The sequence below is a fragment of the Oncorhynchus mykiss genome, chromosome 1, assembly GCF_057628025.1.
Source record: "Oncorhynchus mykiss isolate SJ-2025 chromosome 1, ASM5762802v1, whole genome shotgun sequence".
Classification (NCBI taxonomy): domain Eukaryota; kingdom Metazoa; phylum Chordata; class Actinopteri; order Salmoniformes; family Salmonidae; genus Oncorhynchus; species Oncorhynchus mykiss.
The window spans coordinates 73,366,201-73,381,609 of NC_143022.1; the positions used below are offsets into that span (position 1 = coordinate 73,366,201).

At 46.9% G+C, this 15,409-nt stretch overlaps 2 protein-coding genes across 38 annotated transcripts in view; both read left to right on the forward strand.

Moving 5' to 3' along the window:
• The window catches only part of zswim8 (zinc finger, SWIM-type containing 8), a 34,254-nt gene extending 22,839 nt beyond the window's left edge, over window positions 1–11,415 (forward strand). For 3 of the 34 annotated variants that reach the window (XM_021610481.3, XM_021610487.3, XM_021610495.3), the window contains 14 exons: window positions 410–2,157; window positions 2,363–2,461; window positions 2,639–2,763; window positions 2,882–3,200; window positions 3,384–3,539; window positions 3,735–3,957; window positions 4,076–4,365; window positions 4,492–4,766; window positions 4,899–5,396; window positions 6,735–6,933; window positions 7,133–7,336; window positions 7,494–7,613; window positions 7,712–7,890; window positions 9,848–11,415. In XM_021610481.3, coding sequence (XP_021466156.1) covers window positions 410–2,157; window positions 2,363–2,461; window positions 2,639–2,763; window positions 2,882–3,200; window positions 3,384–3,539; window positions 3,735–3,957; window positions 4,076–4,365; window positions 4,492–4,766; window positions 4,899–5,396; window positions 6,735–6,933; window positions 7,133–7,336; window positions 7,494–7,613; window positions 7,712–7,890; window positions 9,848–10,051 — 4,639 coding nt within the window. In that variant the 3' untranslated portion in view covers window positions 10,052–11,415. The remainder of the gene's footprint in view (window positions 1–409; window positions 2,158–2,362; window positions 2,462–2,638; window positions 2,764–2,881; window positions 3,201–3,383; window positions 3,540–3,734; window positions 3,958–4,075; window positions 4,366–4,491; window positions 4,767–4,898; window positions 5,397–6,734; window positions 6,934–7,132; window positions 7,337–7,493; window positions 7,614–7,711; window positions 7,891–9,847) is intronic. The other 31 variants (XM_021610513.3, XM_090239402.1, XM_021610538.3 and 28 more) reach the window with 23 other exon arrangements.
• A 1,380-nt stretch (window positions 11,416–12,795) lies between these two features.
• LOC110528470 (bifunctional heparan sulfate N-deacetylase/N-sulfotransferase 2) overlaps window positions 12,796–15,409 on the forward strand; it is a 174,852-nt gene continuing 172,238 nt past the window's right edge. The window contains exon 1 of one of the 4 annotated variants that reach the window (XM_036984309.2): window positions 12,796–13,194. The gene's annotated coding sequence lies outside the window, so the exon portion shown is untranslated. The remainder of the gene's footprint in view (window positions 13,195–15,409) is intronic. The other 3 variants (XM_036984320.2, XM_036984301.2, XM_036984328.2) reach the window with 3 other exon arrangements.

Genomic DNA, 15,409 nt, shown 5'->3' on the forward strand with positions numbered 1-15,409 from the left:
CATCCCAGGTCTATCTATCTGCGTTGGGTTGATATACACTATTTTGAGGCTCTGTTAAGTTCATCTGGTTAGAGCAGTAAGTGTTTGGGACATTGAGTGTATTAGACCAGGGCATCCTCCTGATTCACTGTGCCCTGATTGCTGCTTGGCTTTTAGAGTGCTATGTGGTCTCACTCGACACTGTGTTAAATTAGCTCTTTGAGACGCAATGACAGAAAGCGAAATAAGGAACAACAGTGTCAGTTTCTTGCAGAAAGCTCTTTGTGTGTGTGTGTCTTTCAGTTAGTGGCAATTATGAGAATAATGGTGTGTGTGCTTGTTTGTTACTATTGTCTCTGCTCTGTGGCCCTTGTTTCCTGGACTGACTATAACAATGTGTGTCTACATTTCTTTTTACACCATCCCATAGGCGTTTGGAGCTGGCTGCCCAGCTCAAGCAGTGGCATCTGAAAGTGATTGAGATCGTGAAGCGAGGACAACACCGCAAGTCCCTGGACAAACTGTTCCAGGGCTTCAAGCCAGCCGTGGAGTCCTGCTACTTCAACTGGGAGGTGGCCTACCCACTGCCAGGCATCACCTACTGCAGTGCAGACAAGAAGAGCGCTTCCTTCTGCTGGGCCAGGGCAGTGCAGCAGCAGAGAGGGGCCAAGGCTGGCCTGGCTGGAGACCCCCCTGAACCTGGAGGAGGGAGATCTGGCAGCTCTGAGGGAGGTGGGGGAGACTACAAGGGCAGAAGTCTCCAACAAGAAGTGGCGGTCAGGCCCAAAGAGACCATCGTGAGCAAGAGGAAGGGGTTGTCGGCTGGGGGCGGAGGAGGGGTCCTAGTGCGGCTAGGGGGCAGTGTGTCTCTCTCTCTAGAGGAGGGCAGTAGTAAGGGGATGTACAAAGGCGCAGGTTCCTCCTCGTCCACTGGGGGCAAGGCTAAGATAGCCCAGGGGGGCAAGTCATCCTCTGGGGGATCAGGAGTGGTAGGGGGAAAACACCAAGCGGCCAAGCGGCGCACCAGCAGTGAGGACAGCTCCCTCGAGCCTGACATGGCCGAGCTGAGCCTGGATGATGGCTCCAGTCTGGCTCTGGGTGCTGAGGCCAGCAACACCTTTGACTTCACACCCCCGCCGCCTGAGATGCTGCCCTCACCAAGCCCGCTACTCAGAGAGCCACACAAATACAGTGCGGGAGGGAAAGGGGCCGGAAACACGCCCAAGGAGCGTGCCTTCGAGGGCAAACGGGCCACCCTTGCTGCCACCCTGCCTGCCGCTGAATCCCAGCCCGCCTTCCCCACCAAAGAGAACGCTGCTGTCATCGTGGAAGCAGCCATTGCCGTGGTGAATGTGGAGGCGGAGATGAATGGAAATGAGGAAGCGGCCATCGCTGGAGATGCTCGGCCCTCTACCTCGGTTGTTACCGTGACTGCAGCTGCCGCCAAGTCACCGCATGATGGCCGCCGAGAAACTGGCACTGGAGCCGTAGCACTGCCCAATCAGGCCCCAGAGGGAGCAGCAGGGGCAGGAGGAGACCCTGTAGGAGAGGATGACTACCAGGCCTACTTTCTGAATTCAGCTAATGAGGAGGGGGCAGAGAGAGTGTCGGAGAACAACAATGAGGAGGAACCAGACATCTTTGCTGGGATCAAGCCACTGGAGCAGGAGGGCCAGATGGAGGTGCTGTTTGCGTGTGCAGAGGCCCTCCACGCTCACGGCTACAGCAACGATGCCTGCAGACTGGCAGTGGAGCTGGCTGGAGACCTGCTGGCCAACCCTCCAGACCTGAAGGTGGAGCAGCCCCAGACCAAGGGCAAGAAGAGCAAGGTGTCCACCAGCAGGCAGACCCAGGTGGCCACTAACACGTTGGTTAAGACCTCCTTCCTGCTGACGGTGCTGAGCGAGAGGCTGGAGCTCCACAACCTGGCCTTCAGCACGGGTATGTTCTCTCTGGAGCTGCAGAGGCCCCCAGCCTCCACCAAGGCCCTGGAGGTCAAGCTTGCTTACCAGGAGTCAGAGGTGGTGGCTCTGCTGAAGAAAATCCCTCTGGGCCTGGTGGAGATGACGTCCATACGGGACAGGGCCGAGCAGCTCCGAGATGGGAACTTCTGTGACTACAGGCCCGTCCTGCCCCTCATGCTGGCCAGCTTCATATTTGATGTGCTGTGTACCCCAGGTGAATCTTGCTACACATTTTTAATTCACCATGTTTTTCCCTTCCACATTCACATTCTGATTCTGTTTGAGCTCACACACTACATACACAGATATATAACGTTTACTTGATAATTGATCTGAATTACACGTCAGGCAGTCATCACACAAGTGAGACTTCCAGTCATTTATATTTCACCTAGTCCCCCTCTATCTTGTTTGTACAGTTGTGTCCCCCACAGGTTCCCGTCCGCCTAGCCGTAACCGGAACAACGAGATGCCTGGAGATGAAGAGCTGGGCTTTGAGGCGGCTGTAGCAGCACTGGGTAAGTTCAACCACAAGGTTTTTTGCATTTACACCTTCAGAAAGAGGTAGGCGCCATTTAGTGGTTCCATGTTGAGGTTAGTGATACTTAAATAGGAAAACGTCCCGGTGCTAGTTTGGCTTAGAAACCGATTAACTCTTTTGCTTCGGTCTTCATCTTTCTAACCCCCTGGTGTAGGTATGAAGACCACAGTGAGCGAGGCAGAGCATCCTCTGCTGTGTGAGGGGACCAGGAGAGAGAAAGGAGACTTGGCTCTGGCCCTCATGATCACATACAAGGATGACCAGAGCAAGCTGAAAAAGGTGGACCTTCTGCACTGTGGCCAGTAGAATAACTAGTTACCAATAAACATATTAATGCATTTTTTTGAATGCATTGTATGGCTTGTGGATGATTCTCCCTCTCTCTCTGACCTTCCAGATCTTGGACAAGCTGCTGGACAGAGAGAGCCAGACCCACAAGCCCCAGACCCTGAGCTCTTTCTACTCCAGCAAGCCAGCTGCCAGCAGCCAAAGGAGCCCGTCCAAGCATGCTGCCCACACTGCTCACGGACACGGAGGTGCCACAGGAGGGGTGTCCAAACATGCCCCCAACGCCACAGCTGCAGCCGGGTCCTCCTCCTCCTCCTTGCAAGCGGTGGCTACTGGGGGGGCGGCAGGACAGCAGGCAGGTCTGGCAGGCAGTGGGGTGCAGAACAACCCCACAGCCGGAGAGTGTGTCAGTGAGGCCAGAGAGCAAGGTGAGGCACAGACGACAGGGTGGTAATGACATACTTTACCTGTGATGCACTGAACATGAGGTGTTACCCTACCTATGGGTAGACAGAGACAGATTTGTTGAAAATGGAAGGAATTGTTTTAATCCAACTCTGTTGCTACTGTTTAGATGTAAAACTTATTCAGTACTTAATTTATTGTCTTAGCAGATGGCGTCCAGCCTGCGTCATGTGACCAGCCGAGTGAGGCTGTCCCATTCAAGCCAGATGGCACAGTGCCGAGCCGCTTGGCGCTGGGAGGACGGGGGGCATACAGCGGGCGCTGCTGGGGCTCTCCTGTCCGCCAGAAGAAGAAACACACAGGTAACCATGACAACCCCACCTAAACCTCAGATTAAGACACTGGCTGTCTCTCAAATAACAGCCTATACTGTATAGTGTGCACTGCATTTGAACAGGGTGTATTGTATGACTCGAATGGCCATCTAGAGGTAGTATTGACACGTGGCTGACTAGATAGAAGTTTGAGTTTTAAGTGTTTTTACCTTGTTGTCCCAGGCATGGCGAGTATCGACAGCAGTGCTCCTGAGACCACCTCAGACAGCTCCCCCACCCTTAGTCGACGCCCGCTCAGAGGGGGCTGGGCTGCAGCTTCCTGGGGGAGGGGCCAAGACAGTGACAGCATCAGCAGCTCCTCTTCTGATTCGTTAGGCTCCTCCTCATCCAGTGGCTCTCGCAGGGCCGGAGGCGGAGCTAGGGCAAAGAGCACAGACACCAGCAGGTGAGTGACTTCTACATATTCTATACATGTGTTGATGCCATCTGATTATTGGAGAACTCAACTAAGGTATTCACAAAAATATGCTAATTGAACATTCCTCTTCTCGCCCCCCTCTTAGATATAAAGGACGTCGTCCCGAGTGCCATGCACCACATGTGCCCAACCAACCGTCTGAGGCGGCGGCCCACTTCTATTTCGAGCTGGCCAAGACCGTGCTGATCAAGGCCGGGGGCAACAGCTCCACCTCCATCTTCACCCAGCCCTCAGCCAGTGGAGGCCACCAGGGGCCCCACCGCAACTTGCACCTCTGTGCCTTTGAGATCGGCCTGTACGCCCTAGGCCTGCACAACTTTGTCTCACCTAACTGGCTCTCCAGGACCTACTCCTCCCACGTCTCCTGGATCACAGGTGAGGAGCTTTATTTTTCTCTGTCCTTTCTCATCGGGATAGGTCACCCCAAAAGCGAAGTTTCTTCTTTCATAGTCCATGAGACAGTAGTAGCTATAATGAATGTCTCTCCCTCTTCCCCTCCAGGCCAGGCCATGGAGATCGGCAGTGCTGCCCTCAACATCCTGGTGGAATGCTGGGACGGGCACCTCACCCCTCCCGAGGTGGCATCACTGGCCGACAGAGCATCACGGGCGCGGGACCCCAACATGGTTCGCGCTGCGGCTGAGCTGGCCCTTAGCTGCCTGCCCCATGCACACGCCCTCAACCCCAATGAGATCCAGAGGGCCCTGGTGCAGTGCAAGGAACAGGTACATGTCCGGTACTCTTCAGTTCTGCAGAAGACACATCGGACTACTCATGTAGGCTGGGCATCCTTTTATTCTTTTACCCTTTTATCCATTTTCTCTCTAAAATGCACTTTTTCCCCTAAATCTCCTCATCCTTTCTTCTCTCTCTCTTTTCTTCACCTCCTCCCACCTCTCTCCCTGCAGGACAACGTGATGCTAGAGAAAGCCTGTATGGCTGTAGAGGAGGCAGCCAAGGGGGGCGGTGTGTACCCTGAGGTTCTGTTTGAGGTGGCCCACCAGTGGTACTGGCTCTATGAGCAGACAGTAGGAGGGGGGTCAGGGGCCCAGCGTGAAGGCCCGGGACGCTGTGGGGCCAACGGCGGAGCTGGAAGGAGGCCCCCAGAGATGGGCCACGGTGTAATGGACAACATTGGCAACATGGATTCCTCCGGCGTCGCCACGGTGACGGCCTCAGTGACAGCAGCGGCTGTGGTGCCCGTCATCTCTGTGGGCTCCACCATCTACCAATCACACGCCCTTCCCGGCTCGGCCATGGCCCACCCCCACACCCAGGGCCTGCACCCCTACACCACCATCCAGGCCCACCTACCCACAGTCTGCACCCCCCAGTACCTGGGGCACCCACTGCAGCACGTCCCCCGGCCCACTGTATTCCCCGTGTCAGGGGGTGCCTACCCACAGGTAAGAGGACTGTCTGGAGGGAGGGAGGGAGGGCAGGAAGACAGGAAGACAAGGAGATACTGATAAGATGGGCTGAGGGAGAGATAGTAGGGGAGAAGAATTCGATAAGAGATGGACATGGAGAAGGCAATAAGAGTCAAATTGAAATAACAACAAATGTTTAACTAGGTAAGTCAGTTAAATTCTTAATTTACAATGCCGGCCAAACCTTCCCCTAACCCGGACGACGCTGGGACAATTGTGCGCCACTCTATGGGACTCCCGATCATGGCCGGTTGTGATACAGCCCGGGATAAAACCAGGGTCTGTAGTGATGCCTGTAGCACTGAGATGCAGTGCCTGAGACCGCTGTGCCACTCGGTACTTACTATCACAAATAAACTCAGAAATAGGCTGGTTGAGAATCATTACTATGGCTTCCAGTGAAACACTGTGCTGATAGTTGTTGCATCTTAAGTAGCTTCCATCTACTTTGAAGACATAACGTATCCCTATACACCCCCAACTTTGCTTCACACTAGATGCAAGCCTTCTCTCAGTCCCTAGAACATCACAGAGAATATCAGATGGTAGAGACTGCTCCACCCCGTTTGGAACTCACAAGATCCATTTGAGAATGAGACGGTGAATCTGGAGACTAACGCACAGTTTTGCATTCCCTTTATTTAATTTCTATTATTGTTATTTTTTATTACAACTTTGATTTCATACACCTCTTTCTGTATATTGTATTTTATGAACTTTTTGGTTTCATTAAAAAACAGTATTAAGTATTACAGTATTAAATTGAGATGGAGGGGGGGGCAGAAAGATGTACAGACAACATTGACACTGAGTTTCAAGGCGACTCAACTAGACAACTGGACCACTGCCAAGTGATCAGAATGCACCGGTGTACCCATAGTGTTTGACTTCAAAAATAGCAATTTCTCAAGCAATAATTTTGCTAGGGCTGTTTGGGAGTGGTCTGAGTGGGGAGGGGAACACTGAAAACTAGCTGTTATTGGAATAAAGGTTTGGAACTCTCTTTAATATTGTCACCAGGCAAAACTCCATGCCACCACAACAGGCTGAAATTCCAGGCAGTCTTTTCAAACAGCTCTTACACTAAAAGGGAATTGTCACCAATGTCATAGTACTATTCCAACTTCATAGTGTGAAAATGTATATAAAACACAGAAAAATCTAATTTTTGACTGCACTGTGCCTTTAAGCCCACGACCATTGTCTTTCGTCACTCCGTGTTGCTCGTCCCTCAGTGCAGACGAATGTCACACTATCTGGCATAAGACAGTGTCTCAGGACTGCAACAGAGAATAGCATCTAACTAATTTTAAGTGTGTCTGTGTGCCCTCTCAGGGAATGCACCCGGCCTTTATCGGTGCCCAGTACCCGTTCTCAGTGGCCGCTGGCCCCCATCCGCCCATGGCAGCGACAGCGGTCACCTTCCCCGGTGTTCCCGTGCCGTCCATGACCCAGATCGCCGTCCACCCCTATCACACCGAGACCGGCCTGCCTCTTAGCACCACTGTAGCAGGTGAGCAGAGACCACTGCTGTGGGTGTGTGCATGCACGTCTTTGTCCCTTGTATGTCTATAGATGTAAAATAATAATCTATTTAGCCCATGTAAGTGTGTGTATAGTTGATGGTTCACATTTGATAGCAGAAGTTGTTAAAAAAAAAAAAGACGTTTGAACTTGGATGTTTTATAATGGACTCTCTATGGCACTCTCAGGAGCCGCATCTTTTTCCCCTTTCTATCCAGTAGGTGGCGTCCATTCAGGCGCCACAATCCAGGCCATTCAGGGGTCATCTCTTCCTGGAATGTCTTCTCAGCCTGTCTCATTGGTCAGTGCCCCCTTCCCGTCTGAAGACGAGCAGCATAGCCAGCCAATCAGCCAGCAGGGCCTTCACTACCTGCACTCAGCATACAGAGTTGGTGAGGAACAACCATTCTTTTAAGTGTCCATGATAAGCATCTCTAGATGGTATAAGCACTGGGAATATCAGTTTAATCATTTTCTATGGTTAAGCATTTTATTCAAACTAATTGGTAGTGTTGTTAACAGTGATATTTGACCCTGACTCTTTGATAGGCATGCTAGCATTGGAGATGCTGGGCAGGAGGGCTCACAACGACCACCCCAATAACTTCTCCCGCAGCCCCCCATACACAGAGGACGTCAAGTGGCTCCTGGGCCTGGCTGCACGGCTAGGTACTCTGCCAGAATTCAAAGTAGAACATATGTTAGCCATAGACTTATGTCAATTGTCATTAAATACTAAATGTTCCCGGTTCTCCCATCCTTTCCAGGGGTGAACTACGTGTACCAGTTCTGTGTGGGTGCGGCTAAGGGTGTGCTCAGCCCCTTCGTCCTTCAGGAGATCATCATGGAGGCTCTCCAGAGACTGAACCCCGCCCACATCCATGCCCACCTCCGCACGCCTGCCTTCCACCAACTGGTGCAGCGCTGCCAGCAGGCCTACCTACAGGTAACACCAGGGTCCAGGCTGCAAACTACCCTCTAGATCCTTCCCTTAGCCCCTTCAACAGGCCTATTGACAGGTAACACCAGAGCCTAGGCCGCAAACAACCCCTAGCCATTTGGCCAGGTATGTATAAGCTATGTGGTGAATGGTGATGGCTTCACCTAGTCTTCCAAGACTTAGGGGATATTTTTGCCATATTGCCCACACCTATCAAGTTATTTCAGATCTGTAGACAGCTAAGGGGCTCACATCTCACCAGTACATACAAATACAGCAGCCTTTCACTAGCCACAAAGCTCTTTGGTAAACACCATGGACCTCATATCCTGAGCGTACACGTTGACTGTCCCCTTGGATAAAAGTGTACAAAACAACCACATTTTTATATCAGGCTACTAAGTTAGAAACTGATCAGAGTGGGTGTATTGGCAGGGCAAGGGGGAGTATTATCTTGGGGAGGAGAAGGAGAGTGAGCGTTTCTCACAGCTTACATAAATAGTTGATGAAGTCCGAGTGCTACACACCGTGGAGAAGGGAGACTCATGAGTGCATCCACTGGATAGCCTGCTCTGATGGGGAAGCGGCTAACCGGCCGTGACAGTTGCAAAGCTGAAAGGCATGTTGCCCCCTGGAGATTATGTACTTGCTCACATGCACATGCATGTGCACACTGAATTCCTTGCTTCCTTGCTGTGGTTTGAGTCACTGTCCTTCTACTTTAAACGAGGCTAGATAAAACCGCTGTGTTGGCTTTAAAGGTGAACGTTCAAATTCTCACTTTGTAAAGTGTAACACACACCTCTTCCTATTTGCCCCAGTGTCAGCTGACTTTCTCTTATCTGAATGATGTGTTATTTCTACACACAGTTGTACACACAATCTCACACACACGTGTGTGTGTGTGCTGGCACATTTGTTGATGTCCGCTGACAATATCAGCGCGACACAGGCTCTTCACTCTTTCTCATCAGGCAGTTAATGAGATGAGGTATCTGGGGGTTGTACTCAAGAGGAAATGTACCATGACTGACAATGAATAATTTCCTCAGTCACTGAAAGGGAATGAATTCCATATGCTGGATGTCTTGTGATGTCTTTCTCTGGAATCGGTTCTTCACTCCCCCTTAGAACACATCCTGTTCATATTAAACTCGGGTAAATGAGGTCAAAAGAGTAACTTTTGTGGTTCTTATATTGAAATGACTGCCTGAAATTGCAGCAGTACCAGAGGTTAGTGTCTACCCTTTTGAGTCATACTTCATTAAACAGCACCATTGTGAGCAAACTGAAACGCTCTCTGTTTCCCATTAATAATTTAGCAATTTAACCTCATTATGATGCAGAATCTGTCCTGAGAGGTAAAAAATGAAGCACCTGCTCAAAGCTGGGAGTGAAAAGACTGAATTCTCATCACTTCATCAAAATCCTAACAAAGGGCTAACCCTGAGATGGAGGGATGTGATTAAATTAACCCATTTAAACTCCGCCTGCTAGCGCGTCTTAGTATGAAATACATTGTCCAGAAGCAGAAATATAATTTAAACCACCTAGTTAAAGGTGTCTGTATCAAGGTATGCTATTAAGATAGTGGACCACATAAGGATAACTGTATCCCACCAAACACTGTTGACCAATCCATGTCTACCCCCTTAGCCCCTATATACTTGTGTAGACCTGAATGGATTGATATTCACAATGTGGCGAAGATTCCCCAGAGTCTCTCAGAGGACAAAGTGGAGCTATTACCATCCTTGTATCAGACCAATTTTCTCTGTTCATTGTGGGTAGGGTTTGGTTTTGGATTTGAGTAAAGAGATGATCCCTTGATGCCCCTTTGACCCCTGGGTGCCCTATCTCTGTGCCTAACTTTGACATAAGTAGTAAAGTAGATTACCCTTTGGTGCCCTGTTTGACTTACAGTCCATCTGATCCTCTGTCCCCCTCTCCATTCCCACTGCAGTACATCCACCACCGGCTGATCCACCTGACCCCGGCCGACTACGACGACTTTGTCAACATCATCCGCAGCGCCCGTGGGGCTTTCTGCCTGACACCTGTGGGCATGATGCAGTTCAACGACGTGCTGCAGAACCTGAAGAGGGGCAAGCAGACCAAGGAGCTGTGGCAGCGCATCTCTCTGGAGATGGCCACCTTCTCCCCATGACTATGAGGGCAGTGGAGTGGGAGAGGAACGACGCTCCCACCCTACAAACCCACAGCCCTGTCGATCTCTGTCTCTTTCCATCGACCCGTAGCCCTGCATCGAACGCTCTCTCCATTCGCCTTTCTGGCTTCTCGCTCACCTGACGTCACCCATCTCCTTGTGTACCCTGATGTACACACCCTACACAGCACACAGGCAGCACAATCAACCCCCATTTCCTTTTAGATGTCATAGGTGTGTGAGACACAGAGTTTGAGGTAAGCTGAATGGAGATCAGTTTATGTAGTTTTCTATATCTGTGTGTGACTGAATTGCAGCTCCCATTTATCATGGTTCATGTCTCTTTGTAACTTCCTGTAACGTATATTCCCAACTCATGTTCATCCTCCCAACTTTCCTACCAGAAGCTGTCACGAAGGATGCTTTATGGTTGCTTGGGGTGTATAAGTTGTCATTTATTTTGTTGTTGATGTTAGTTGGTTCTTTTATTGAAACAACTGAGTAAATCAGATTCATACTGCAACATTCCTCTGTCCTGGGGGAGTGAGCCTCCACCAGTCACTACGGATCTGAATTTTAGGTATTCTGACAGTGTTTAAACAAGAAAGAAAAAAGCAAGACAAAAAACAGTTTGTTGAAATAATTGAAAAAAAATGTAATACGAAAATTATCTGAGTACGGGTGAGGATTCTTTTTAGTGTTTTGTTTAATCTTTTGTTTTTGATATTTTGTATAGAATAACGTGTATGCAGAGAGGACTTTGAGAATGAGCGAGTGTTAACATGAGTTTTGTGTGGGTTACCTTTTCCAATTTAGCGGTTTGAGGTTTTGGGTCTGGAAACACAGGAGTCTGGCTGGACCAAACTCATCATTGGCCCTTTTGTAGTGGTTCAAGAGTGTAAGTGTACGGCCCCTGAGAATCTCAAGTACAATCATCCAATCAAATATCAGGATCACATAAAGGATGAGTGGACATGACATTTACATATGCCCTGCACATGTAGAATCATAAAAGTGCTATGCTCATAAAGGCTTATATGCAGACTGGGTTTCCAGGATACATCCATCAGCTGTTACTGTGGAATTCATGTCCATTGATGTTTTATAGGCGGCGTTGCCAGATCCCTGTGTTCCAAATCCACACCTCCAACCTTGCTCTGGAGCTCACGGGGTGAAGAGTGACTTAGTAGAAAATGTACTGTGATATTTTTGTATTCCTCGAAGTGTAGCTTGATTGAAAAAAAAAAAAAAAATTAAACATTTTGCTGATTGCAAGAAGTTGTAATTTAGAATAATAATAAAAAAATGGATAAAGCAATACTGACATGTAGAGTTTACTTAATAAAGGTAATTCAAAACACTAATTTGCTGTAATTTTATTTTACGTTGGTCGAAAGTGCAAGTGAGTACAAAAATTGACACTTGAACCACCTATTAATGTAAATCAGAAATAGTCTACTTATTTATTTTAAATCCTCTGACCACAAACTCCAATGGATTTGACTGGCAAAATGAAAAGGTATGACATAAAATTCATTCTTTGGTCTGTCACAGTATGACCAGGAGAGGGAACCATAGGGTAGTTTATGATCGGGCTCCAGTAGTCTGGCTAATCTGAGTTCATTTCGACACTATTATAGTTCATCTTTAATTCCCAAAATTTAGTTCAAAGTGGCTTTCATGGAATGGTTCCCAAATGATGGTGGTTCATAAGACAATGCAGTTTAAATGGGAAGACACATTTGCAATGTTTTACAATTGCTACACTTGCTACCTACTCAAACACCAAAGTTAGCATTTTATCAAGATTTTTGTCCTCTAGTGACTCAAGTAAAAGGAGTGGCATGGCTCAGTACTCTGCGTTGGAGAAAAATGTATGTCATGGTCTCGTATTAATTACAGAATTGTATAATGTGCAGCTTATCAAATACTAAACACAAATATCAACCAGCACAATGCAACAATCAATGCAACAATTTCAAAGATTTGACTGAGTTACAGTTCATAGAAGGAAATCAATCAATCAGGCCCTAATCTATGGATTTCACATGACTGGGTAAGGGTGAAGCTATGAGTGGGCCTGGGAGGGCAAAGGCCCACCCACTTGGGAGCTAGGCCCAGCCAATCAGAATTAGTTTTTTTTTATCAACAATAGGGTTTTATTACAGACAGAAATACTCCTGTTTTATCAGCCGACCAAGTGACTGGTCAGATGATCCCGCAGGTGAAGAAACCTGATGTGGAGGTTCTTGGCTAGCATTGTTCCACTTGGTCTGTGGTTGTGAGGCCGGTTGGACGTACTGGCAAATTCTCTAAAAACAATGGAGGTGGCTTATGGTAGAGAAATTAACATTCAATCATTTGGCAACAACACTGGTTGACATTCCTGCAGTCAGCATGCCAATTGCACACTTTCTCAATTTGAGACATCTGTGGCAATGTGTTATGTGACAAAACTGCATATTTTAGAGTGGTCTTTTATTGTCCCCAGCACAAGGTGTACCTGTATAACGATCATGCTGTTTGATCAGCTTCATGATATGCCACACCTGTCAGGTGGATGGATTATCTTGGCAAAGTGAAAAAAAAAAAAGAAGCTCACTGACAGATGTAAACAAATGTGAAAGAACAGTTTTTTTGTGCATATGGAAAATTCCTGGTGTCTTGTACTTCAGCTCATGAAACCAACACTTTACATGTTGCGTTTATAGTTGTGTTTATTGTGTATATATAGCCCCACCTGTGAAGCTGCAAGGTAAACCTGAAAGAGGTTCAGGGGTGTTCTCAGTCCGGACAAGGGTATCATCAAACATATGTGTTATGGGGGTTAAAAACCAAGCATTATAATTGTATTAACATTAAGAATACCAACATAATTATGTTTCAAATTGGGTCATTTCAATGATTTTCCTGCGATCAGAGTCATTTCCCAAGATTAACGTTTGGATGTCCACTGTTACGAAATCTCCCTTCTGCTCGCTATGTATGGTTCATTCCGGAGTTTCGGCAGAATACATCGATTGTTGAATGAAGATGGCGGATTCACGAGCGATGCTGTCAACTAGACTTGAAACTTAAGCATTTGCATATTTTCTGTCATTATGCATTTCATGTGGATAGCTGTCTTCCAAAGACGTACATTGGTAAGTGAAAAAAACATTAACTTGGAATATTTTGCCTGTCCTCTAACTTGAAGCCCATTGAATGTTTGCAACACTAGTTAGCCGGTAGGCTAACCTCGCAAGCTAGCTACCTATATTTCAGTGCCAGTTGGGATTGAGGATTTTCCTGTTGATTCTGTTTGAATTTTATGCGAACGACGTGGACATCCATATTCGTGTCAGTAACGTTTTAACTATGAAGAAAACATACCATTTGTTCAATTCCAGCAGCATGTGTTTGTTGGTTCTAGTCGGATCTAAAGAGATGCTGAAATTCTTTGCTTAGCTTATATTAAGCGGCTAGCTAGTTAGTGGTGAATCATATGACGGACTGTGTTGCATGCAAAAGTTTTTCCATAACCAGTAATCTAGCTAACATTAGTGGCTATCATCGTTATGTAATGTAACAGTAGTTAACTATAGTTTGACGAATGTATGACATTGTTTTTGTATCCAATTCTGTAATCTCTTAAATACATTTGAAAGGTGTTTTTTTTTTTTTGTTTTACATTGACGCGTTTTTTTATTTATCTGGCGCGAGATCTGGCTCATTGTTCTCACGCGTTAACAAACGTTAACTTGTCACGTTAACTTACCTTTGCACTGTTAGCTTAACGTTATGCATCATCAGATGTTTCTTATAGTGTTATTAACTAATGCGTACAGTACATGTCTCCTGACCTGGTGTTTCAGGCACTGGCCGAAGGCAATGGATTTCTTGTTTAGTGTTCCTACGTCAGTTTGCTGTTTTGGTTAATTTGATTTCCCAGTTCAGTGTTGGTTACCTTCTGTGGGTAACATTTGACATTAATAAACCATAATAAAATGGCTCCTTAGGTATTAGATAATATGGAAAGGTTTGGTTTACCATGTTAACACTCAACTAGCCAAATCATTGCACGGTATTCCAGATATTTTGACTCTGGTAACATTGTGGAGGCGGTGGAAGAGGTTTTGCCAGAACAGGGGCAAATTATTAATTGCACAAGGAACCACACGATCTTTGGTTATTGAATGAAAGTTAGTAAATTGGAGTGGCCGCCATTGATTGGTTTAGATGTGGACACCGTGGCAGAAGGAGCCACAGTAACCCTGGTGTTAAGTTATGTTTGCTCTGATAAGCAGTGTTAACTTGATAGGCTCGAAACCATTGCTTGAAATATGTCCTGAAAAGTCATGTAATGCTAGTAGGGGTTAACATTTCGATCAATTGCTGCCGACTAACTGACCCTCATTAAGCGGTCAACAAACGGTAAAAAAAACAACATCCAAACAGTGAAATGACGTGACCAACAAAGTACTATCAGATATCTGTATATAATGAAGAGACGCTTATGTTTCCACCTTAGCAAAGGGAGTCGTCCCAAGGCGTGAAGGCAGGCGACAAGCGTAGGCCCAAAATAAGTCCGTATACGTTTTGGACTGATTTTGGCGAGACGGAAACCTCTCGCTTCGCCTCATCCTCTCTGATACCATGCATGCATAAAAGGACCGGACATTATTAATTAACAGCTTAATGGAAACATGCAACAATAGCGAGCCTATTATCTTAGTCAAGACTATAGACTATTATTGAACATGTAACTCCTGTAATGAAGCAACTAATAAAACGTAATTTTCAAACATTTGCCCAAATGCAATTAATTGAAAACAGTTCTAAGCTGAGCAGTTCCATATGCGAGAGATTTAGAAAGTAGTTGCTATTAGATTCCTCCTCTGATGGGTTTGCTAATATGACTAGGATTGTCCCTTTGGCTTCTCGACATCGAAAGTTTATATGGAAACCAATAGAACAGGAGATAAATGCTGGTTAATGGCATGACTAAGTCTTTGTTAGAATAATTGCCTTCACGTTTCTTGGGGTGGTTTTTCGCATAGCTACTTTGAAGCCAGGTAAAACATGCCTCATTATTTGAAGTAAAGTAAAACATTCAGGTTTCAAGCAATTGTACCGCTTCAAGCTCACATTGCAAAGTTGTGGGTGATGTGTTGATAGTCAATGGTAGGCCTATACATCCGAATGGGAGGCGCGCTTTACGAGTTGAGATTGGGAAATTAAAATAGCTCCGATTTGTTACATTTGTATTTTTTTAACTGAGTTACAGTTCATAAGGAAATAAAATATACCCAAATCTATGGATTTCACATGACTGGGCAGGGGCCGCAGCCATAGGCCCACCCATTGGGGAGCCAGGCC